Source organism: Monodon monoceros, unplaced genomic scaffold, assembly GCF_005190385.1.
Source record: "Monodon monoceros isolate NGI ecotype Baffin Bay Population unplaced genomic scaffold, NGI_Narwhal_1 Super_Scaffold_20, whole genome shotgun sequence".
NCBI lineage: Eukaryota > Metazoa > Chordata > Mammalia > Artiodactyla > Monodontidae > Monodon > Monodon monoceros.
Genome location: NW_021703777.1, coordinates 110,400,093 through 110,423,991, shown reverse-complemented (window position 1 = coordinate 110,423,991; position 23,899 = coordinate 110,400,093). Strand labels below are relative to the sequence as shown.

The following is a 23,899-nucleotide window of genomic DNA, read 5'->3' as shown; positions in this document are numbered from 1 at the left end:
AAATATCGACATAGCTGGATTGATTCCAGTCCAGTCTTTTCCAAGATCATCTGTTTAACCCTTGTGTCATATTGCCTCACTGAAATATTTCAAGGATATATTAACTGAGCATTTCTAGTGATTGAAGATATCTGTTGAAGTACTGCGAATACCACTGTCAAGTATCTCTGGCTACCATACATAACAGCTCTACCCAAAATATATTTATGTGTATCGTTTACTCCATACCTTGGAGCTAATCCAAAGCAAGGGAGTACTTCTTTTTTTCCCCAGGAGTATAACCGAAAAAGAATATTTTAACTTGTGTGCAGGAGTTGGGTGGGAATGTTTTTCTTAAGGTCTTTAAAAGATTTTCTTAAATGTTCTATTCTTAGAGTGAGAAAAAGTTGTATTACATATTTACATAGGTGATTCATTCCAAGATTGTAATTCTAGCTTTAATTAGATCAGAAACAGAAAGCATACCTTAACTGAAGGAAGGACAGTGTAGTTTTTAAGCAGGGAGTGGTGACTGAAGACAGACTTGTTCAAACAACTTTTTTTTTTTTTATAACATAATGAAAACAAGCAGACCATCTTTATGAATTAAGAAAAACTTGTAGTGATTTTGGTTCTCATTAAATATTTGTTTAGCTTCCCTTTATCTGTTTTATTCATGTGCTTGTCTACTTGCCCACACCCAGACCTTCCGTGATGACATAAATGACACAGGCATCTCAAGTTCAAGTTTGTTTCAATGTGCCTGTATTTAATTTGCAACTCTTTATGGCTAATTCAAGTCATTTATGAGACGTGCATAATCTTCCCTCAGTCTGGAGGGCTCCCCCCAACTTCACATCTTAAATATATTTCTGTAAAAGGTCATATGAATCACTGTTCCTTTTTTTTACTGGGGTTTGCACACCACATAATTAAACATGGAAAGACACTGAACATTCTCTGATGCTTTAATCTCCTTAATTCAAACTCAAGGCAATGGAAGCTCAGAGTTCCTGTCAATAGAAAGCACAGCACGTGAAACAAATGGGAGGAAGAGGGATGGTCACACAGACACTCCCACTCTGGAAAAAAAATTTTTTTGACTCTCTTTTCTTTGAAATATTTCAAGCATAACTGGTACTTTAATTTTGGAAGGTCTTGTAAATCATCCAGGCAGATAAGCCAGATCCAGTGAGTTTCCTATCTCATACTAGATAAGATTTAAATAAAACTTAATTTTTAAACCATGTCTTTCTGTTCTGTTTTTGCAGTAAAAAATGCTATAGCAGCACTAAAGGGAGTTTTCAAAAAGCAAAACCCAAAATAGTCTCCAAACAAAACTGATTCCAGTTTTGCATATTCCTGCCCTGTCTTTATTTCTATTAACGGATCCATTTCATTTCTAATTCTCAGTCAATGAGAGAGAAATAAAACCCCAGAGCTAAACACTGCTCCCAAAAGCAGAAGGTGTTTCCTGAGAGCCATGACCTTACAGGAGAGAAGTGAATCTGGGGTCCTTCTCTGTGCTGCCCACCCCTGGATCCCCTCTCCTCATGTCCTCCAAGCCCACAAGTTCCTATTTCTCATTTACTAGTGATCCCAAAACTAAATCTTTGTTTTTCTCCCTTTGCATAACGATCGCAATGAAAGTTCTTTGAGGGCAGGGATACAATCTTTCTGTTTCTCCCAGTGCTTAAACAGTGTTGGGCATGGAGCCTATTCAGTTACCAAATAAAAAGAACAAAGGCAAGCTGCTTTTCTTTTGGCTTCACATCTATTCCATCTCTTTAATAATGTCTCACCTCCTGAAATCACAGGTGAGTTCTAAAGAAGAACAAATCACTGTTGCCACACTTAACACTTGTACATTTTATTTAATTAAATCAGCCATTGTACACATTGCAGCTATGTATTGTTAGTGTTGTATTTTTTTCCATTAACTAATACATGCCCTCATAGATATATTCAATTAGTGTTATCACCATGGGAACAAGATGCTGATTCATCAACTGAAAATTCACTTCTTCTCACATTATTCAAGTTTTTTGATTACACAGCAAAAATCAAAATCAAAAAAAGGGGATTAACCATTATGTTGTTACACAGACATCGTCTGCACTGCAAATCACACAACAGAAACGCTTTTCTTGAGCTCCAGTGAAGGTGTAGACAAGGAGGCCATGGTACGTCCAAAATGTTTCACCATTGGCCTCCTTCATGTTGGCTGCCAAAGATGCTCTCTTTCCTATCCAGCTGCCAAACGTGCTAGCATTCAAGGCTTAGGAGATTTGGCTTGTGGGAAACCTCCCTCCCAGGAAATCTTCTCTCTTGGCAAAATTACTTGAAATGATGAAATGCCATTGTTTGTCATCTTTGTTTTTGACATTCAGAACAATGAGTCATTTTTGCACAACAGGAAAAGACCAGATAGAATTCGAAAAGGTTTAATCCCTGGAGGATAGACTCTGGTTTTCAAAATTTTTTAATTTCATCTTCATTGAATATACTTTTCTTTAACAAATAACTGACTCAAAATGTATACTGTTTATATGAATATATTTGTGAATATATATATATGTTAAAATGCTACACAGCTTCCACCACTAGAGGAATAAGGAATAGGACATGAAATCACTCAGATGATTAAAGTCCCTTCTTTGAAACAAACAAACAGGAAAGTGCACAAATGCACTTCAAGGTTTCCAAGGGAGTTTGGATTTCAAATAAATAAACCCAAAATTTTAACCCGAACCAAAATTTTCAGGATTTCTCAATCTCGTCTGCAAGCTAAAAAACAGACCTAGCTGAAAAGTGAAAAGTGCTTGCTCAGGGTAAAAAGAATGAAAACCATCAATGTGATTAGAAGATGGGTTTGAACTGTGGTTTGATTCTTAAATGCTACATGCAGGTATTAGAGAAGATATAAACCTGGAAGAAAAAAATGAAAGAAACCACTCCAACACGGTGAAGGAGTTTAACCGTTTGTGTAGGGGGCAAATCTTGTTTCCAATGAATTATCTACAGTGCAGTGGCCAGGAGAAAGTACCACCAATAAGACAGCGTGGTTTGCTAAAGCAGCAATGAAAACTGGAAAACTACAGTAGTTATAGCTTTTTAAAATACCCTGCCAACATGTCCCAAATCTAAAGGACCTGAAGATGCTAGACAGCTGCAGGATGCCACTGCTGGCAACTGAATACCTCACCGCTTCACCTCGTTGCCACTTCTCCCTTCCTCCCCTCCCTCAGTGGCTGCTGGAGAGTCATAAATCACAGCTGGCCAGCACCAGCAATAAGTGCTTAGTTAGGACAGTTCTTCAAGGTTATGAACCCATCTTTCACTAGGAGCCAGGGCTACTCTGGAAGTTCTAAGGACATGGTAGGTCTGAAGTGCTTCTTTTGCAGGAGAACTGTATTACGTTCGATTGTGTTAGCAATATCTTAGTGAACCATTGTTCAGCAATTCCTAGAGGCCTTTTATTCCGTGATGCCCAGTGTAGTTATGACAGGCAGTGGTTTTAATATGTTGCTCGTCTGAGCATTTTAGCTATATATATTGTACATGGGTATCTCTTTGAAGGATTCCTAGGTATCGTCATTTGAAGAGGTCTGCAGGTGAAGTTCTTCTGTTCAATGGATTTTCATGGAGCTTGTGCAGAAGCCAAGAAGAATAATGGAGGTGGCCAGGTCCCAGGTGAGCACAGACACAACAGAGGAGTGGATACAGCATCCAGGATGAAGGATGCTATCTTTGGTCACAAATTAGCTTACAGTTAAAGAGGATGGGGAAAAACTCAAACAAAATGCAGTGTATATGCTAAGGGTGGAAATCCCATTCATCAAGCCAGTTAGTTCACTCCTCTAATGAAACGGGAAGTTGCATATCGAGTGAATGTGTGGTTTCTGGTGTGAGAATTGGACAGCCTCTCATTTGGCCTCTTGCTTCATGTCCTCCTTGCAGAAATGCCGAAGGAGTCGCTTGAGGTCATGCTGGAGGTCGTCCTGGTCTAATGCTTCTGGGACATCCTCCAGGTGCTCCAGGTAAATGCGTTTTCCATGCTGGTCCTTCACCACAGCCCTCTTCTGGGTTCTGGCTTTACTCATTGTTGTCCTGGAGGAAAACAGACAAGAGAACATTATATTCTTTCTTCACTGCTAAAAGGCAGCCACTACCTTTGGTATAAGAGTACCCATGATACGAAAGTTCTGCTTACTGTCTTAACCTCTAGATATTTCTACACTGGGCTATTAGTAGAACAAGTACAGCCATCTTTTCCCTTCTTCCTTTTAAACATGGTTCTCCTATCTGAAATGACTCATGAGATTTTTAGAAAGTATTTTGGAACAAGGAGTTTTTTTTAAACCTTTAGGAAATATTTCAAATAAATGAAACCGTGCTTTCATATGATTCCCTCAAAAAGTAATTAACCACACAATCATTCATGTTTTGATTAGGAAAGAACGTGACTCCTCCTGAAATAGCGATTCCATACATAATTTTTGACAGGCTAAGAAAAACAGTTTTTGATTTAATTTATTTAAAATACCTTAGCTGCCAGCTTAATCCTTAAGAGTACTACCCAGCTCAAACTTCCCGAAAATGTCCTAAGAGAACTTTTCCATGGGATATAGGTCTTTAAAAACTGGAATAATATTCTATCAGCATAAAGGCAGGTGACTACCAGCAAGAGTTGCAGGTTGGCCCAGGCCTCTGAAGCTTCATCCGGAGACAGTGGGGAAGGGAGAGGGAAAGGAAAAAACCCACCGAGAGACACATCCTTCCTCTGTCTTCCCAGAACGCAAGTACTGGCCCACTTTATACCTCCTACAACTACTCAACAGTGTACTGATTTCTTGGCCCGTCATCAGACTGGCCATTACTTGAGAAAAGCGGCTCTGACGTACTGTTACGTTGGTACTATTATTTTCCTGCATCCTTTCTTGAAAATGATTATACTGTGATTTGTTCCCTCTCAGTTCTTCTCCCTCTCTACTTGTTTATGTATTTACTTTTGGTTCCATTGGATTTTCGTTGCTGCGCGCAGGCTCTTCTCTAGTTGTGCCGAGCGGGGGCTACTCTTCGCTGTGGAGCATGGGCTCTAGGCGTGCGGGCTTCAGTAGCTGTGGTGCACGGGCTTAGTTGCTCCGCGGCATGTGGGATCTTCCCGGACCAAGGATCGAACTTGTGTCCCCTGCATTGGCAGGCGGATTCTTAACCACTGCGCCACCAGGGAAGTCCCTTCCTCTCTACTGGTAAATATAATTCTTCATTCCGCACATATGTGGTGAACGTGCCTTATGGGCCAGGTACTATTATTATAATAACAAGTAAGGAAACTGGATCTCAGAGAATTTAAGCAGTGCTCCAAATAAAAAATAATCCAGTTACTACGCAGCGAGGCCAAAAGTCAAAGATTCCAGAGCTTGAATCTGTAACCACGACGCCATGCAGCCTTGCTTTACACCACCATCAGAAGGATCAGTTTTCGTAGCTTTACCCAGCATTTTCCTTATAGATTCCTAGTGTCCAGAAGCTGGGGGCTCTGCCCATGGGCTGCCCTTAGCATTACTCTACCTTCCAACACCTCTATGCATTTCTTAAGATCACCTTGACTTTTAAAAAATGGCTAACTTCAGCCAGCACTCTTCTGGCTTTCCTTTGGACATCTTGTCTCCTACCTTCTTTCGTGTTTTCTTACCTCCCCTTTCCTTTGATTCCACATGAATTATTTTGTATCTGAAAGCTAACTTAAATTTGTTCCTTTTGATAAAAAGGTCAAATTTGGTTCCAGTGGTTGAAATCAGATTATGTTTTCTAACTATTCAGCATCCACATATATTTTTTTCTCCCCAAAGGCAAATATCTGACTATCGCTGCCAAGAGCTAGTAAAAACCTCTTTGGCATTAGTGTCGGGGGATAAGCTTCTATCATAGGACATTCCCTGGTGTTTTGTGCTCACACATGTAGACAAATATATTTATGAATACGCATACGTATACGACTCAAGCAGCGGGTATGATCAAATGTCTTCAGCAACATATAAGATAAAGTGTTGCAGATCACAAATAGACTTCCATGACTAAGTAGCTGTGGAACTGGATTGAGATGTCTATATCCCTAGCTTCGCAACTCACCAGCTGTCATTGCGAATTTTGGATTAATTGATCTCTAAATCTACTCCCATGTGAAGATCTCATGATGCTAGGGTGTCTGTGGTTTATGTGGTTCCATATGAATGATTGAGTAAAAGACTTAAAAGTTCAGAGTATAAGAAGCACTCTATCCTTAATTCATATATAGCATTTTTAAAGTTCTGTGAGCAATTACTCTCTTTTACATTCCTAGCTGGGGCTGTTTTTCACATGTGGTTGGAGGGTGGAATCGTGACAGAACCTTTAATTTCACTGTTCTGATTATTATGCTCTACAGGCTAAACATAGCTTTGTAGAGTACTATAAATGACAATCTTTCTCTTCTTTTCAATGAAGTGAAAAGCACAACAGTAACTTCAATTTCCATTGTGTCTTTTCACTGCAAAGCTGAGAACATTCTGTCAATCCTCACAGTGCTGCTAGAGGCCCAGAGAGAGGTGAGGGTATAGACCAAGGCAACAGTGCCGAAGTTTACACATCAAATAGGTGATGAGGATGGGGGTGGACTGGAAAGCCTCATAGCTGGTCCCTGTTCATATGCACAAATATGAGCTGCTTACTGCTTTTATGATACTTTCTTAACTTATTAAAGCCCCTGGTTTCAGCCTCGCTAGGTGCATTGAGGTTCAAACCTCATGTTATTTGCCACTCACGCTCATGTTATGTGCCACTCACATGCAGAGTCACGAAGCAGCTTGTTTAAAACAAAAACAAACAAAAAAAACCATGTGCCGTTCAAAGGAATGATTACCAAGAGCTGAAGGCAGCTGGTCACAAGATTAGTTTGTGAGCAATTGATTAGATTCCTCTTACTGTGCTGGGCAATGGAATATCCCAGCTGCTTGGCCTCAACGAAATTGATGACTTGCTGAAACCCAGGGAGCGACTGTGTAAACAGTTGTCTGACTATCATCATGCCTTAGTATTACATTTAAAGCATCAAGAGGACACTTCAGGAATGACACAGCGACAGATGTACCACATGACCAAAGTCTTACAATGCAGGGAGAGTCTGCAGTTTCCAAGGGGTTTTAAGGTAGATGCAGGGGCTCTATTTTTCTTTTCTTAAAATTGGAAAACTTTTTAAAGGTGTTAGTTGGCAAAGCATCACCCCATGCTAACCCAAACCTTCTAAGTATTGATCCATCCTCCTTCAGGATTTCATTCTCTACTAAACTGGGGGAGTGGACTTTCATGTGGCTACCTGTGTAACTCAGAGCCTGAAGTAAGAAAAAAAAGAAAAGAAGACAAAACCCATTATAAACCATAGACTGTAACACAACCTATTATTCTGCTTAATGAATAGTATAAAAAAAACATGCTTGAAAGGATAAAGAAAAACAATTCTTGGGGGCAGATCTAATTATTGAGTTTTATTTAGCAAGTCTGTTAAATTTCTCCCATTTGTGAGGGAGATTTGTTCTATTGATAATTATTTTACAATTCTTGCAAACTACACTGGTTGACTTCTACTTTTGTGCTTGCCTTACCCGCATCCTTTCTGCAGTGAAGACTCTAATAACAAATACAATGAATAATGACCAGAGGCAAAAACAAGCAACAGGCAAATTGGCCCAAAGTGTATAATCAGATAATACAGTGTATAACAGGCAAATTGGCCCAAAGTGTATAATCAGATAATACATCTTTTGATTGTCCAAGGTCACCAGTTGTCAAAATGTGAAGAACTAAAAGTATTTAAAATAAGGTATGCTCTTAATATCCCAATGCATTCATATATAATCTCAATGCATATTGTGGGTATAAAAGAGGACATACATGTAACATTTAACTTCAAAATGTTTCAATAGCAAAGAATGTTTCAAAGATGTTTGCACATGCCCGCCATCCCTTAGTTGAAACCTTTGGCGCCAGATGTGTTTTAGATTTCAGATTTTTTTTCCTTTTGGATTTTAGAAAGGTAATATGATGTATATACTGTATATTCTAATAGCTCAGATAGGATAGGGACAGCATCCTGTAATCAAAGCCATTGATATATCAATAGCAAAACATGAACATTCACTCTTGTAGAATAAAAAAGACTGCCAAGTCATTACAGCCCCATGTCAGTTCACATTAAGTTTTATTACCAAATTAGCTTGCTGCTAACTTATAAAACTTGTTTTGGTTTTCAGAATGTTGGGATTTTTTTTTTTTTAAGATATGGAAATTTATTTCAGATGATCTTCACCAGCATCATAAGTTCCATTCCCTGGATCAAAATTCTTATACCGACATTTCGATATCTTCAGTGTTCCAAATCCAGAATTCAAAATAGAAAACTGTGACATTTTATTCAAATTGGCTGTTCATTTATTGAAAAGACCTAGAATGTGTAGTTTGAAAAACATTCTAGACAATAAGCAGCAGCCTGAAACCCTCTTTTAACTGGTGATATAGAAACAAAATATTCAATATTATATAAAATAAGCCAATTCATTTTTAACTGCAAAATGCTAATATAAGGTTATCAATTATGGCATTTGTAGCATTACCAATCTATTAGTTGTGGGGGTTTTTATTAATTTTTATTGGAGCACGGTCGCTTTACAATGTTGTATTAGCCTCCACTGCACAACAAAATGAATCAGCATATACACGTACAGATATCCCCCCCCCCCCCCCCTTTTTTTTTTTTTGCGGTGCGCGGGCCTCTCACCGTTGTGGCCTCTCCCGTTGTGGAGCACAGGCTCCGGACACGCAGGCTCAGCGGCCATGGCTCACGGGCCCAGCCGCTCCGCGGCATGTGGGATCTTCCCGGACCGGGGCAAGAACCCGTGTCCCCTGCATCGGCAGGCGGACTCTCAACCACTACGCCACCAGGGAAGCCCTATCCGCTCCCTTTTGGACTTCCCTCCCATTTAAGTTACCACAGTGCACTAGGTGAGCTCCAGAATGTTGGGATTTTTGAATTGTAATAAGTGTTTGTGGATGTCACTGTGGACCTGTTTCCTAATTACTGAAAATCAGAACTTAACTAATAAAAGATACCCGAATTTTCTTTAATGCCTATCGTTGTAAATATCTGAGAATATTAGCTAGCAAAGATAATGTACAATACCTATTTCTTTCCCTTACTAATTGGGACTGCAAGTCACTTCTGGGACTTTTAGGCAAGATGTACAATCATGTCCCGACTTCAGAGATTCTGATTCTCATTGAGCTGAAGCGAATCCTGGTCATATGGATTTTTTTTTTTTTTTTTTTTTTGCGGTACGCGGGCCTCTCACTGTTGTGGCCTCTCCCGTTGCGGAGCACAGGCTCCGGACGCGTAGGCTCGGCGGCCATGGCTCATGGGCCTAGCCGCTCCGCGGCATGTGGGATCCTCCCGGACCGGGGCACGAACCTGCGTCCCCTGCATCGGCAGGCGGACTCTCAACCACTGTGCCACGAGGGAAGCCCCATATGGATTTTTTAAAGCTTTTAAGGTGGCACAAATGAACACAATAAGTTGAGTAAAATATTATTTCACTGTATACATTATTCAAACAGGAATTCTACTCTCTTGAATTATTCTGCATCCTTCCATGAATACATGTATGGAATGACACAATGATAAATGATTTTCTTCTCAAACACAAAGCACACATAAAATACCCCCCCCCACACACACACAGACAAAGTGATGATGCTTTATACCTCTTCAAAGTCATCTTTGGCTGAAGGAAGATCAGTGGCTAAACTAGAATCCCCCAGATGCTTCTCCATCCTCTCTCCATGTACCACAGTTGTTTTAACAACTTTGCTGACTCTACGGCCTTCCACTGGTTCAGCCTGAAATTGTGAGGTACTGGACAAAATGCTGGGCTCAGACAAAGTTACCTGATGAATGAAGGACATACAATATACAGTTTCTGACTGCCAAAATGTAACGATGATGAATTTTTCTATGTTAAAAAACACATTACAATGGTATACCCTGAAAACAGCATTCTGTCAACAAGAAGCAGTTAGAAGAAATCTCTAGAATCAGTTGGTAATATCTATATTATGACTATATGTACACAGTACCAAATCAACCACTTAATTAGTCACTTGAACGAAAATTGGTCAGGAAGCTTCATGACTGAGAAATTGACTGCTCAGTGCAGTGCAGACATAGCACCCTGTGGACGAGCTCTCTTCTCCCATGTGTAAATGCTTTGTTTTGACATTATGGAGACAAAATTAACCTCCAAAGGAGGAACTGTCAGAGCTATGAGAAACTGAAAATGTAGATTTTTAGAGCACCTCATGTGTATAATAATTACATTTTGAGGATGTGAATGAATGCGAGATGGTAAGAATCTCCCAAATTACATGTCAAAGAGAGTAAATATGTTTCTGAAAGAGGGAAGTAAAACAGAAAGAAATAAAACTATAAATCAAGTGAGTTTCTGGATCCTGATTTCAGTGACTCTGAAATGCAGAAGTTTGGAAATCAAATCTCTCTCTAAGGTGCCCTACAGAAGGCTGCTGCTGCCTACTGGGCAAAGCACCACAGTGCATTTGCACAAGTTTTTTTCAAAACCTACTGCTTGCCAACTGATGGGATTGCTGTCTTTTAAAATTTGACTTTTGGATTTTGGCTGCAGTCAACTGAATTAAAGAGAAAGTAGAACTAGAAAGGACGAAAGACAATGAGTATAATGGTTACAAATCTCACTGATGGTTACCTAAAAATTCCACAAAATCACGAAGAAAAAAAATGAATGTGTAACTAAACGAAGACTGCCTTATAAAGGGGAGAAGTGAGGCCAATAGGAATAAGCAATCTCGTCCATCTCCTGTGAGCTGTATTTTACACCTCTCCATAAAATCAGTTCTGGAGAATCAGATGGTCTCACCTCCGACTGTTCAGTGTCACTCTTTAACACAAGGCGCTTTATGACTTTGGAATAGCCATCCCCTTCCTCAATGTTGATGGGATCCTGTGGTGTTCCCTGCGTCGTAATCTCTTCTTTCTCTGTGCCATCAGAGGAGACGTACCGCCTAATGATTTTCCTAGTAACCTGGAAGATATTTTATTCATGTGTCTTGTTTTTGAGTGACAGTGCCAGGGTACTGATACATTTTAGACAGGAGGCTTGAAATTAACCATGGGAAGATACTTAAGATAATACCTTCTTTACCACAGTGTGTCCCTGCTCATCGATGTATTCTTCTTCTGTGACTGTTTCCGGGGGTATGTCAGGCATATCATCTCCCTACACATTTGAAAGAAAAGGGTCACTTCCATGTTTGGCATCAATGCTGAGGAACTACTCCCAAGTGCTTACAATGCCAGGAACGTTAGAAAATTAAAGGGGCTTTGAGAAGCATTGCTGAGATGCCAAATCCTGTTAAGTAGTATGTTTAAAAGAAAGAAAAAAAAAAGGTGGGTAATAACATGCTAGAGAACCTGACCAAAGTCAGCTCAAACTTAAACAAACAAGCAAACAAACAAAAACAGACAAGCCAGAGGTGAGGTGGGTGGAACTGAAGAGGCTAAATCTTGCTCTTTGCTCTCTTGGAGGTAGGCGGCGAATGTCATTACCGCTGCATTTCTTCACAAACAGAACTTAGGAGAGTTACGGGATCTGCTTTCTGAAGGCCATGCACTACCTAAGGAGCATGCCAAGCCCTCCGTTCTAGGTCGGTCACTCTCGAAGGGTTAAGGGGACAGAACTGTCCCGGACGTGCAGTAATTTAACAGCTGGTACCTGAATAATCACTCGTCGGCGGACAACCCTGGTAGTTAGCATCGCTTCCTCATCTGAGCTGGCCTCCAGCTCACCTAATTCCTCTGTTAGCTCCTGGTGGAAGCATGGAAGCACTTTTTTTTTTATCATGCTAAGGAATGTCCTCACTACTCGTTTCTGCTTTAGCTCACACCGGTTTCCGAAAGCTTTATTCATGGTGATTTTGGTGGAAAAGCCAGCAGGAGTGAAAACAGTGCATGCTGGGCTCAAAACTTCAGTGAGAATATAGCTTTTTGTTCTTTGAATGAAAAAAACAAATTCTGGATTCTGAAAGCTGTCTGAGCACCCATCTGTCAAAATCCATCAGAAGAAACAAGCAGCTTGCCCACGTTACATCTTGGACTCAAACTCCCGGTGAATAACCAAATGTAAGCATAGACCCTAGGCAGCACGATAAATACTTGTGAGCCATTGCCTCTTGGGCTTAGGCTTAGAATGACCCAACCACAAGATACAGAAATGTCTTAACTCTTGTAGCAGAACTTTCTGCAGGAAGTCAAAGTTTCCTGTAGTTATTATCTGGCCAGTAGTACACTTCCCTACTGGCAAGACAGAGGAAGGAAGACGGGCTACGAATAGTATTAGACTCATTTTGCAGAGAAGTTGAGGTGCAGAGGCCAATCCAATTTTATGGGTCTGGCCCAAAGCCAAAGCCGGAGCTAAGAACATAACTTTAGGTTAAAACGTATGTCTTGGGAGCTATATATCGAATCACTCTTTCCTAATGGAATGCTATTAAAAAAAAAGAAAACTCAACTAAATTTTGTCAACATAGTTTAAAATACCACTTATATTTCTATATTCTTTCCTGCTAAAGGAAAACATGTAAATTTTAAACCAAATTATTATTTAAATACACTTAGGAATCTGCTGCCTAGAAATATGGTCAGCAAGAAAAGTGATTGAAATTGGACCCTCAAGCCAGGGTCATGAGAGGATAAGGGTCAAAATAGGAAGCTTAAGAATTGGAAATTCATCAAGAATAAGTAGAACAGGCCCATATAAATAATGTGGAATACAGAACAACTTGTCAAAATTTATTTACATACACAGAACAGATTAAATATATGAATTATCCAGATGACTGTCTCAAGCCTATGCTTCAATTAGCCTATAGATTCTTAGACTAAAATTGGCAACTTTTAAGTCCAGACAGCATCTACCAAACATTTTTACTAGGATTCATTTAAGCCAAAAACTTGGAGATGAATAATTCTATACAAAGGCAAACTTGGAATAAAAATTCATTCATGGGATGAATTCATTATTTAAGATAACTGCCAAAATTTCGAGCAGTTCTCATCTGCCTGGACCTCCGCTAATTTTAAACTATGATTTTAGATAAATCCTGCTAGCAGATATCACACTCATAGTGAACAAAAACAAATGTAGATGTTAAGCCCAAAGATATGTCATATCACTTTCTCCCCCAGAGTTTTAACTATTTTATAAAACATTCTTTCCTAAAAGATGTATATTCATGCTTTAAAAATACTTCGACATATGTTTTTGAATCCAAAAAGGAAAAATATATCTAATTTAATCCTCTACAGAGTTACTGGAATGCAGATTCTTCTCCCTCTCCTCCCCTCCCTGGGATTCATTCTGATTCAGGAGTCCTAAGTAGGGAGGGATCAAGCCCTCCAGTTAAAGCTGAGGGATATGAACCATTCAGACCAGTTTTGAGAATAAATGGTTTAAATGAGTTTCTCCACCTCTCTTCACAACATCAAAGCTCACTTAAAGACAAAGGAAAGACTGACGCATATTCACGCTGCTATCGATTTTCTGACATTTAGAACCAGCCATCAATATAGGCATAATGTCCTTTTCATGAGTCATTCTTAAAATAAATATAAGGAGATTTCGCTTGGAAATAATCCTTCCTCTAATGAGAAAAATTTGTTTTGGGAGTAAACCTCACTCAATATCCACAGCTTGTGTGCTCATCCCCTGACAGCACGGACCTAATGAACAAGAGTGCAGGTTCCAGCAATTTCCCATGGCAGGCCGACTTACTTACCTGAGGCTCGGTTAATTCCCCCTCACTAGTCTTCTTTACGCCCAAGATTACTAATTTTGAAAAGCTACATCTGGTATATTGTTTTACCCCAGGGTTCACTTTTCTTAGCAAAAGGGTTTCCAGCTATAAAATTAGGGCTGATGGTCAAGTAGCTAGAAATGGAACCATGTATCATCTTTTTCTAGATTCACCGGTTCTCAGATTTTAAAAGGGATTGAGGGCTTCCCTTGGCCCAAGATAATTACTTTGGCAAACCTTTCTGTGAAAACATAAGCCATCAGAGAAATGGAAACTGGGAGAAGGTTTGTAGCTTTGTTACATGTGGGCAAGGAAATAGAGGAGGAGATTTTACCTTTTGAAAAGCAGCATCTTCATCGAGCCTTTCAAAGGCCTGTGGCTGGTCATCGGCAGACTCCACTATCACGAGGCTTGGTTTTCGAGGCGAACTCTCTTCCCTACGTTCTGGGGGCTCTTCGGGTTCTTGCACAATGGGAGAGTCTCCCCGCTCACTTGATGTCGGGGTCTGGAGATATGGCCTCTCCTCCTCAGTAGGGCTGCTGATTTCCTCAGGTGTCTTGGTGGGAGAGCCAGATGCTGCCATAGCCTTTTGAGTCTCTGACACTTCTGTCCCTGGGGTTGTCACACTGAAACAGAAAAGCCCAATTATACCATGAGAGCATATGCATTTCCGCCCCTGCTGATGCAAGGGATTTGGAAGGAAAGATGGAACTTGTCTTCACAGTCCGTGAAAGTCTAAAGAGGTTTTGTAAATTTGGCTAAGAAATGAAATGTGAATAAAAATTATATGTAAAATACAGAATACAGTTACAGCTCATTGATCTAGCACTGATTGGGAAAAATGTATTCTAAAATAATAAAAATTATCCTCAAATGTATTACCATTTCCTAATCTCTACAAAGCAGAGATAATTAATAATGAGAGATATTAATAAATAATAATTTCATCTTTCCTTTGATAACTCAAGGTAATATTGATGATTTGAGGAGGTATATATAGCAAAGATCTGTAGACAATAAGGCTTTTGAAGCAAGGATCAAAATTTGGCAAAATTTCAAAAAAGCAATATATAAACCCCATGTTGATATAGTTACCATAATCATAAACATAGGGAGATTCTTATTATCCATCCAGAAAACTGCGTTACTTGATAGGAAGATCTGTTGGCATTGAAACTTTTTCTACTGATATAGTTTGGAGATAAGCAATGTAATCTTTATAATACTCCTAAAAGAAAAACGTTATCTGCTTGTTCTGCTCCTTCCTTCTAATTTTCTGTCACTCCATAGATATTAAACGCCCAAAATGCCTTTGTGATAGCCCCTCTTTGCTTCCCATCTTTTTCTCTTTCCTTCTCTCTTTTCCTGACCTATTCTTTATGCTCTCCCCTACAATCTAAAGGTAGATGGGTGAGGGGGCAGTGCTCCGTGGAAGAAAAGCTCATTTCAAATAACCCCTTTCACCCTTTTCTCAAGTTCCAGTGACTCCAGCACAAAACTCACTCAAGGACAAAGGAGATGCTGTGTTACAGCCTCCTGACACGCTATTCTCACATTTCAGGGCTGGGACATGCTTGCCTTTCTCATGATCTGGTTGCTTTTTCTAGACAAGAAGTGTCATTTACACAACTCTTTTTTGCCTTTGCTTCCAGAAAGCCCAGAACTTGAGTTCTAAGCTGGCTGTGCTCTGCAGTTTCCTTTAGGCAGAAGTGCTCTAGAAGACTTCTCTTTATTCCCACCCCAACCCCTAACGGCCTTTCATTCTGTGTGAGTAATCTGTGTTGCATCTGCATTTCTATTTTTATTGCTAGCCACCTCATAGCTTTGGTGAAATACACAAGGGCTGCTTCACCTACACTGTCACTGTTCACCTTCTGAACCAGCCAGGGTGTGACAGGCACATATACAGAGAAGTGAGGTGCAGCAAACATACGAGTAATAACTGTGTGGTCTACAGTTTCAACAATGGTTTCACAGGCATATCCGTGACCTTTGAGCCTGTAAGATGAATAAGGTGTATATTATTATCATAATTTATAGACGTGGAAACTGAGACTCAAAGGGCTTAGGCCTTTGCCCAAGGTCATGGAACTGGAAGTCGGCTCAAGCAGGCTTGTGCCATACGACACCGTCACAGTCATGTCTCAAGTACTTTGCTTTTTTTCCTGTAGTTCTGAAAGCTATTTGAAAACGATTTACGCTTGTATATGCTTGGCACCCTCTGCATATTGGCTTGTGTCTTTGGAATGACACCGCATAGGCTTTCTTTTGGAACTCACAAGTATTCCTGCTGTTCGAGGGCTGACTCTTCAGGCAGGTCTTGCATTTTCCCTGAGAAATCCTGTTGAACTTGTTCCTTGTGAGTCTGGGGAAGGAGCTCTGTTGCTGAGCCGTCGCCCTCAGTTTTGGAGATGCTATCCTGAAAAGTGGAGTAACCGACAGAAATGTCTTCCTCCGAGACGATGGGAGGGTGATCATAGGACTCGTCCTCTTTAGAAGCAGCTTGCTCCTGTTTCTGCTTGTGCTGGGCGGTGCATAGCTCCTCTTGAAGTACTGAGAACCCTACAGAGGAGAACGATTTAAATAAAGTATTTAATTGAAGCTAAACTATATTAAGTGGGTATTTATTAAGCGACTACTATATGCCATGTCTGTGATCAGTCATGGTTACAAAGCTGAAAGAGGCACTGTGTCTGCCTTCAAGATGCTGACCATCTAGGGAAGCTCAGGCAAGTAAGAGATAATTAAATGCAGAGTGACTGGGCCACAGGTGCCGGTCAATGAATGCCGAGCATCCAACTCAGGGTTAAAGAATCAGGAAAAGAAATGCAGAGGGTATGGCATCTTAAGGAGGCCTAAAGATAGGCAGGTATCAACTGCGACAGTTGAGGCATAAATCTACATGGTAAGAAGAGCATTAATAATAATAATAATAAATACCTAACACATTCTGAATATTTACTATGTGTCAGGCACCATTCTAGGTGCTTTGCAAGTATTAACGTGTATTAAACAACACTCTGAGGTTAGTACTCTTTTGATGAAGGGTCTCTTAGGCCAAGTTAAGGAATTTCATATAGCAAGGGCAATAAGGAGTCACTGAAAAACTTTCGGCAGAGGTGTGATTGACCTTCATCTATCTAGTTATTCACTCAGTAGATATATATTGAGTATCAACACTGTAGTAGGTGCTGTTAGATGCTGGATACATAGCAGTGAACAAGACAGAAGAGGCTTCTGGCCTGACTGAACTTGCATTTCTGCAGATTCCTATTTCTGAAACCAGGGTAAAGGTACAAAGAAAAGAGGGCCAGTTTTTTAGATAGATTTGTCAGAAAAGGCTCCTCTTAGGAGCTGATACTTGAGCAGAGGCCTGAATAAAGTGAGAGAAAAAGGTACCAGGTGATCTTAGGGAAGAAAACTACAGAATGCAGGGAAGAGGAAGCACCAGAGCCTGGAAGCCTGAGAAGGTGTAGGGTGCCCAGGGCACAGCCCAGAGGCCAGGTGTCTTGGGACTTGGGAAAGAGGGCGAGAGGTGGGAGATGGGCCGAGCTATGAGGCTCTTGCTGAACAGTAATACATGCCATCACGTAAACCTATGGAAAGTAAGCTGCAGAAAGACATTGAGGAAGACTGTCCTATAAAATAAGAAAATAAAAAAAAAAACAAGAAGAGAGGTTATCATGGAAAGTGAGTGAAGAAAATGTCTTAAGAAGAAGGGATTAACTTTCTGTGTCAAATGTTAAGAAGAGGTAAAGGAAGATGAAGACTGAGAATGGCGTCAGTGCATTTGGCGATGAGGAAACAATTGGTTAATTTTGCAAGATTCTTTTCTGTTGAGTGGTGATGACAAAACCTGACTTGTGTGGATTCTAGAGACAGTTCTAGAGAGAAGGAAAGAGAGAAAGTAGAGAGTAGTGACAGAAAAGTTAGACTATTCTTTTGAAGAGATTTCCCATGAAATGGATGGAGAAACAGAGCAGTCATACAGGGGAGCATATAGGGTGAAAGGAGTTATTTCCTTTGCTTTGTTTTTAAAGCTGGGATCTATTAAAGCACGTTTCAGTGCTGTTCACAATGTTCTAGTTGTAGGAGACAGAGTGGGTGATTGCAGAAGTGAAGTCAATAGTTGGTAAAAGGGGATGAGATCTAGTACAAAAGAAGAGATGATGGCTTTAGCAAAGGAAGGCCATTTCATACAGCAGGGAAGGTAGAGTATAAGCACTGAGATGCACTTAGGTTGAGAGACTTTGTGGTGAAAGAATATGGACATTTGCTTACAGGTATTCCTATTTTTTCTAAGGAATATGAAGTATGGTCATCAGGTTGGAATAAATAAAAAGAAGAGTAATGTTGGAGGCTTGAAAGAAGAGAACGTGTAAAAATAGCAATGAGAGAGAGAGAAGGAGAAAGAATGGGAGTGAGTGAGCATGGAAGTGAATGAGGGTGGATTCGAGAAACTTTAATACTGAAAAGGGGGTAGGACCAATGACTAGAGGTCCAATGGGTTTGCAGAATTATTGTGTAGAAGTAAAAGAGGATGTAAGTATAATGCTTCAAGTTAGGACCTGGAAGTAGTACAGTCACTGATAATGATTTAGTTTGGGTTGTGGGCACAGAAATGGGTCACTAAGGTAGAGTAAAAGACACAAGTAGCAGAAGTGCCATCAAGGAGCTGAGGAAAGGGCACTGGACGGATCATCCATGTTGATGGCTGTTATGGACTGAATGTTTGGGTCCCCTTCAAATTCATATGTTGAAACCCTAGTCCCAACGTGATGGTATTCAGAGGTGGTAACCCTGCGAGGTAATTAGGTCATGAGGGTGGAGCCCTCATGAATGGGACTTGCACCCTTATAAGAAGAGGTCAGAGGGCTAGCTATTTCTCTGTCCCCTACGTAAGGACAGAGCAAGGAGGCAGCCGTGTACAATCTAGAATAGGGCCCTCACCAGAACCCAGCCAGGCTATCACCCTGATCTCGAATTTCCAGTTTCCAGAACTGTGAGAAACAAATTTCTGTTGTTTAAGCTACCCAGTTCATGGTATTTTGTTATAGCAGCCCACGCTGACTGAGACAATGATGAAATAACAAAGAACGAGAGGGATGGGGGCACCTAAAATGGGCAGGGAAGTCTCAGGAGAAGAACGTACCAGCAAAGGCCATGGTCAACGCTCTGAAAAAAGGAAGACAGTGGGTCCAGCTGCCTGAATTAACCATACATCACAGACACTCATACACATACACAAATTGTCTGACCTTCACTGTGATCCAGTGTAATGGTCTGTTCAATCTCTGCATAGCTATGACTGATGCGCTCCTGGAGAGGCTCTGTGCTGGTCTCCATGAGATGGACAATATCCATTCGGTTGATCTTGGTGAGACAGTCAATGAGACTGGCATCTGGGATATTAGAGAAAATTACACCTGAGGGCTGCTCTTTTAAAAATCTCTTTCATTTAGTTGCCTTACTGAATTTTTTTGGTGATATATTGTAAGCACAGGAAAAATTTACTACAATTTTGATGTTTGTACAAGAAACAACCAAAGCCCGATTAAGGGTCTTTGTAAACGTAAGCGAACAAACAAGGGCTATGTACGAAATGGGTGACAGAGCATATGCGCATAAGCCCTAAAGGCGGAGTTGCTAGATTACACATAGGACACCCTGTCAAATGTGAAGTTTAGATAAAAGACAAATTGTTTTAGTAAAAGTATATCCCCAATACTGCATAGGATATGCATATACTAGAAAAGTATCTGTTGACTATCTGAAATTTAAATTTAACTGGGTGCTCTCAATTTTTATTTGCTAAATCTGGCAATCCTACCTAGAATAATGGTAAGAGAAGGAAAGATAAATGTGGGCTAGATGTAAATAAGGGAGGTCCCTAGGTAGGTCTTCAAAGAGGCATTAAACAAAGTGGCAAACTTAGACCAGCTGAGGGATAAGAAGTAGTTATGTTCTGTATCACTTCCCATTTTATTTGATATGGTCAGAATATCATATATAAATCATTATGTAGAATATCTACTTGACATTTTCCCCGATTTTATTTATTTATTTATTTTAATTAAAAAAATTTTTTTTTCGGTACGCGGGCCTCTCACTGTTGTGGCCTCTCCCGCTGCAGAGCACAGGCTCCGGACGCGCAGGCTCAGCGGCCATGGCTCACGGGCCCAGCCCCTCCGCGGCATGTGGGATCTTCCTGGACCAGGGCACGAACCCGTGTCCCCTGCATCGGCAGGCGGACTCTCAACCACTGCGCCACCAGGGAAGCGCCCCCCCATTTTAGTTATTTAGGAGTAAAGGAAGCAGGAACTGAATGTAATGCACCATCAGTAAGACAATGGCTAATAAAGCAAGTGTGTCTGCTGTCAATACATAGAAAATTTTAGGACTTTAATAACTTTCCTGTTAGCAGCTAGTGCTAGTATCACTTTCCACTAGTTAATGCTGTTCAAAGGAACACAATACAAGAATTTTTATGCAACATGCATATTTGAGAAATGTTACAGCTTCTTCTCATTTGCTTACAGTAGCACTTCAGGTTGATGGCATCTGTCATTTTACCTTTTTACTGAATTTGCATAAAAGGTTTGTTGAACAGGACTTTTTTCTACTTCCGGCCTATCGCCTTTTACATATAGATCTCCACCTACCTGTCGCATGTTTCCCATCCCTTTCCAGCCAATACTTCAATAGTGCATGACTCTGGTCTTGGAGGGAGTTAGGGTTCTCAATTCGAATTTGATGAATTTGCTCCTCAGTGAAATCCAGTTCTCTTGCTAATTCTAAAAGAGAAAATACTCCTCTGTAAATACATTAACTTCATAGTTTGAGTCTCTACACGTTGCCTTGTGATTTTGTAAATGATGTGTTCTTCGTATTGCTGTAACAGAGTTCCTTTGTTTTTTCCTACTTATTAGAAATGACTCTCGTATGCCTCTGTTCTTCTAGCACTAACTGCAGATATTTTCCTTAAATGTGGGTATAGAATTGATCACTGTCATAGTGGAAATAGTAAGTTTGAGGCAATGATGATAAAATATGTAAATTCAGGACCATTTAATTCCAAAATTTGGAAGAGACCATTAATACTGGCTTATACTCTTAACCAAGACAATGGAAAATAAATGACTGAAAACAGAAAGAGACCATGTCTCACTTTTAATCATAATTAGGGGACTTGCAAATACTATAAATTCTGTTTCTGGGTACTTGGATAAATACTGGTTGTAGCTATATTATGGTGGTTGGATAAACTCCTTTCTGTGATTTGATGTCACATGAATAAAAGGTCTGGGAAGGATTAACCGACCTAGGGAAGAAGCCTCAAAGTTTTCCTTTAAAGTCTACCATTAACATTCTATATGGTTGCTTATACATTGAGGTGTGTGTGTGTGTGTGCGTGTGTGTGTGTGTGTGTGTGTGTGTGTGAATGAGGTGTCTTTTCGGAGGGCAATTTGCCAATATCTTTCAAAATTAAAAATATACATATATTTACGCAGCTTTTTTTCTTCTAGGAATATGCCCTATAGAAACACCCACAAAAATCTATCGGTGCATAAGGATATCTACTGCCACTAACAGGAAACAACCTAAGTAGCCATCAACAAAGGCCACTGATAAAATTATGGTACCTCCATAGAGTGGAATTAAATAGCCATTTAAAAGAATGCCATAGATATTTCTATGCTGATGGAGTATTTACGAAGAATACTGTTAAGTAAAATTTTGCTTATTTTTAAATAATAAGCATAGATGTGGGCACTGCAGATTTTTTTCTGAATACATGAGAAAGTGTTAGCAGTTACCTTTGAGGAAAGGGGCTCAAAGATGAGATGTAGGTGTGAGAGACTAATTTATTTTTCATTTTATACCATTCAGTGATTGTAAGGTTTGAATTTTCACCAACTATAATAGATATTACGTTTAATATATACACTCATAAATACTTAAGAAGCAAAATAAATAATTCTGAATGCTACCTACTTAGTCAGTCAATCAGGGATATTTTGATACCCTTCCTTCCCCTAAATCCCTCAATTAAATAAACCTGCTCAGTATTTTTAAATTACTTTAAAATGCTTTAGTCATTTATTCTACATTATCAATTATCTTTAAGGATATTATGACTCCTAGCTCCTATTCATACCAAATTTTTAAGAAACTGAAAGGAGATTAATATTAACTTTAAACTGCTTGTTTCAATTAAGTAGTCACAAGTCTACTTAATAAAAGGAAGTCAGACCAAACAAATAAACAAACAACAAAAACAGAAAAAAGAAAAAAATCCAGACGGACAATCTTGCTTTAATATGTTAAACAGCAGGGAAGATGAAAGGGTATAGTTTTAAAACCTACAACTCATGAGTTGTAAATAAACCATATTGATTTTAGAATTCACTTTCCATTAAAAAATTATTTAACATACAATTTCTAAACTGAAACATACCCATCTCTCAGAGAATTATTAAACATCTCATTCATATGTACTTCAACAGTCATCTGAAGTAAATTTTAGTACTATTCAGGATGAAGATATCTGATTCAAGGCATCTAAAACAAGGAGCCCCGGTTGAATCTCAAATTAAATTTTATGACAATTACAACTAACAATGGTTTTGAAACACAATAATCTCCCCAAAGTTTAGATATCCACAGCTCCCAAAGGAGGGTAGTGGGGCTTCTTATATTCTCAAAATCTCTTAATCTAAAGTTCTATTATTCAAAATGCCAGAGACAATTAAAGGCCTGCCCTGGTTCATGCAGTGAGTTAATGCAGACCCTGGATTTTCTAGTTCATAGTATCATTCTTTTCACTATTCCATGCGTTCTTCCTCAAGGAAAGAAAAAAAAGGCCTTTTTTCATTGTTAATGACAGTTGGCTGATGCAACAGCCAACCAAGCAGGTTTTGTTGAAAAAAAAGGGTCACACTCATTTTACCTGTCCAGCTGAAACCAAGGTGATCAGCAATATAAGCCAGCCTTTCCTCAATCCGTTCCTGCTCATCCTGTTGATCTACAGAAGGTCAAAAACAGAATGGCCAAAGGTTGTCCATGACAGGAGAGGAACCACAATACTGATCATCCAAAGAAAGGCAGTCAATTGTCCAAATATTTGATCACAGCACAAATTAACGATTACATTTTAAATCATATTAAATTGTGTGTTTGCCTGATTTCTGGAATGGAATGGGGAATAAATGTAATAAAAATCATGAAAACCATCTGCTTCCATATCTCTTTAATCAAGACTAGTCACTGGACATAATTATATAAGTTACCGATTTCTAGTAATCTTAGGACTTTCCTCTTAAAGTTATCTGAGAGGATACTGCCCACCCGAAGAGAATCATCTAGCTCATCAAACACCAGAAAAATCATAAATGGGATGGAGAAATGGAGTAATTGGTTAGGACCTCCTATTATTGCCTGTGGCAGTATAAGATCACGTCTGGGTCATGTTGCAAAGAAATCACATCCGAGATTCACAAGAGACCGAGATCATGGGTTGATCAGACCATCCTGGCTTTTTTTAGTATGGCCAGAAACAACATTTATCTTGGTTCTGGTAACCTTGGAAGAAGGAAGAATAAAGTGTATGTATATGTATGTGTATGTTATATTGTCTTTTGGGCAAAGTTTCTGTCTGCTTACTACTAAGTAAGCTCATATAATACTCCCACAGACTATAATTTTCCCTTTGATTTTTAACCCCCATTAATTGATGGGCAGCATTTTAGGTCATGGTCATTTTTTTATAACCCAAATTTAAGAATAATAGTCTTTATTGTAGAGATACTGGAAGACCAGAGGCTACTTCTCAAAGCCATCTATGGTTTCCTTTTTTTATAATTCAAAGAGCCATCATCCCCTCACAGTCAACTTAAATCATGCAAAGTTTGAGTTTTTGTTGTCTGCTGCATCTAATCAGAGTCCATTCTCCATTCATCTGCCACATAAATGAAAAAGCATGTTTTTACCTTATGATTGTTTG

General features: G+C 39.6%; 1 protein-coding gene across 11 annotated transcripts in view; it reads right to left on the bottom strand.

The window, feature by feature from the left end:
- Positions 1–1,828: 1,828 nt before the first annotated feature.
- ANK2 (ankyrin 2) overlaps positions 1,829–23,899 on the bottom strand; it is a 272,366-nt gene continuing 250,295 nt past the window's right edge. For 8 of the 11 annotated variants that reach the window (XM_029235234.1, XM_029235242.1, XM_029235233.1 and 5 more), the window contains 9 exons: positions 22,847–22,921; positions 20,559–20,690; positions 19,155–19,298; positions 16,176–16,458; positions 14,231–14,522; positions 11,238–11,321; positions 10,962–11,126; positions 9,775–9,957; positions 1,829–4,089 (listed from right to left, as the gene is read on the bottom strand). In XM_029235234.1, the coding sequence (XP_029091067.1) occupies positions 4,075–4,089; positions 9,775–9,957; positions 10,962–11,126; positions 11,238–11,321; positions 14,231–14,522; positions 16,176–16,458; positions 19,155–19,298; positions 20,559–20,690; positions 22,847–22,921 (1,373 nt within the window). In that variant the 3' untranslated portion in view covers positions 1,829–4,074. Of the gene's footprint in view, positions 4,090–7,260; positions 7,353–9,774; positions 9,958–10,961; positions 11,127–11,237; positions 11,322–14,230; positions 14,523–16,175; positions 16,459–19,154; positions 19,299–20,558; positions 20,691–22,846; positions 22,922–23,899 lie in introns of all 11 variants that reach the window. The other 3 variants (XM_029235243.1, XM_029235237.1, XM_029235238.1) reach the window with 3 other exon arrangements.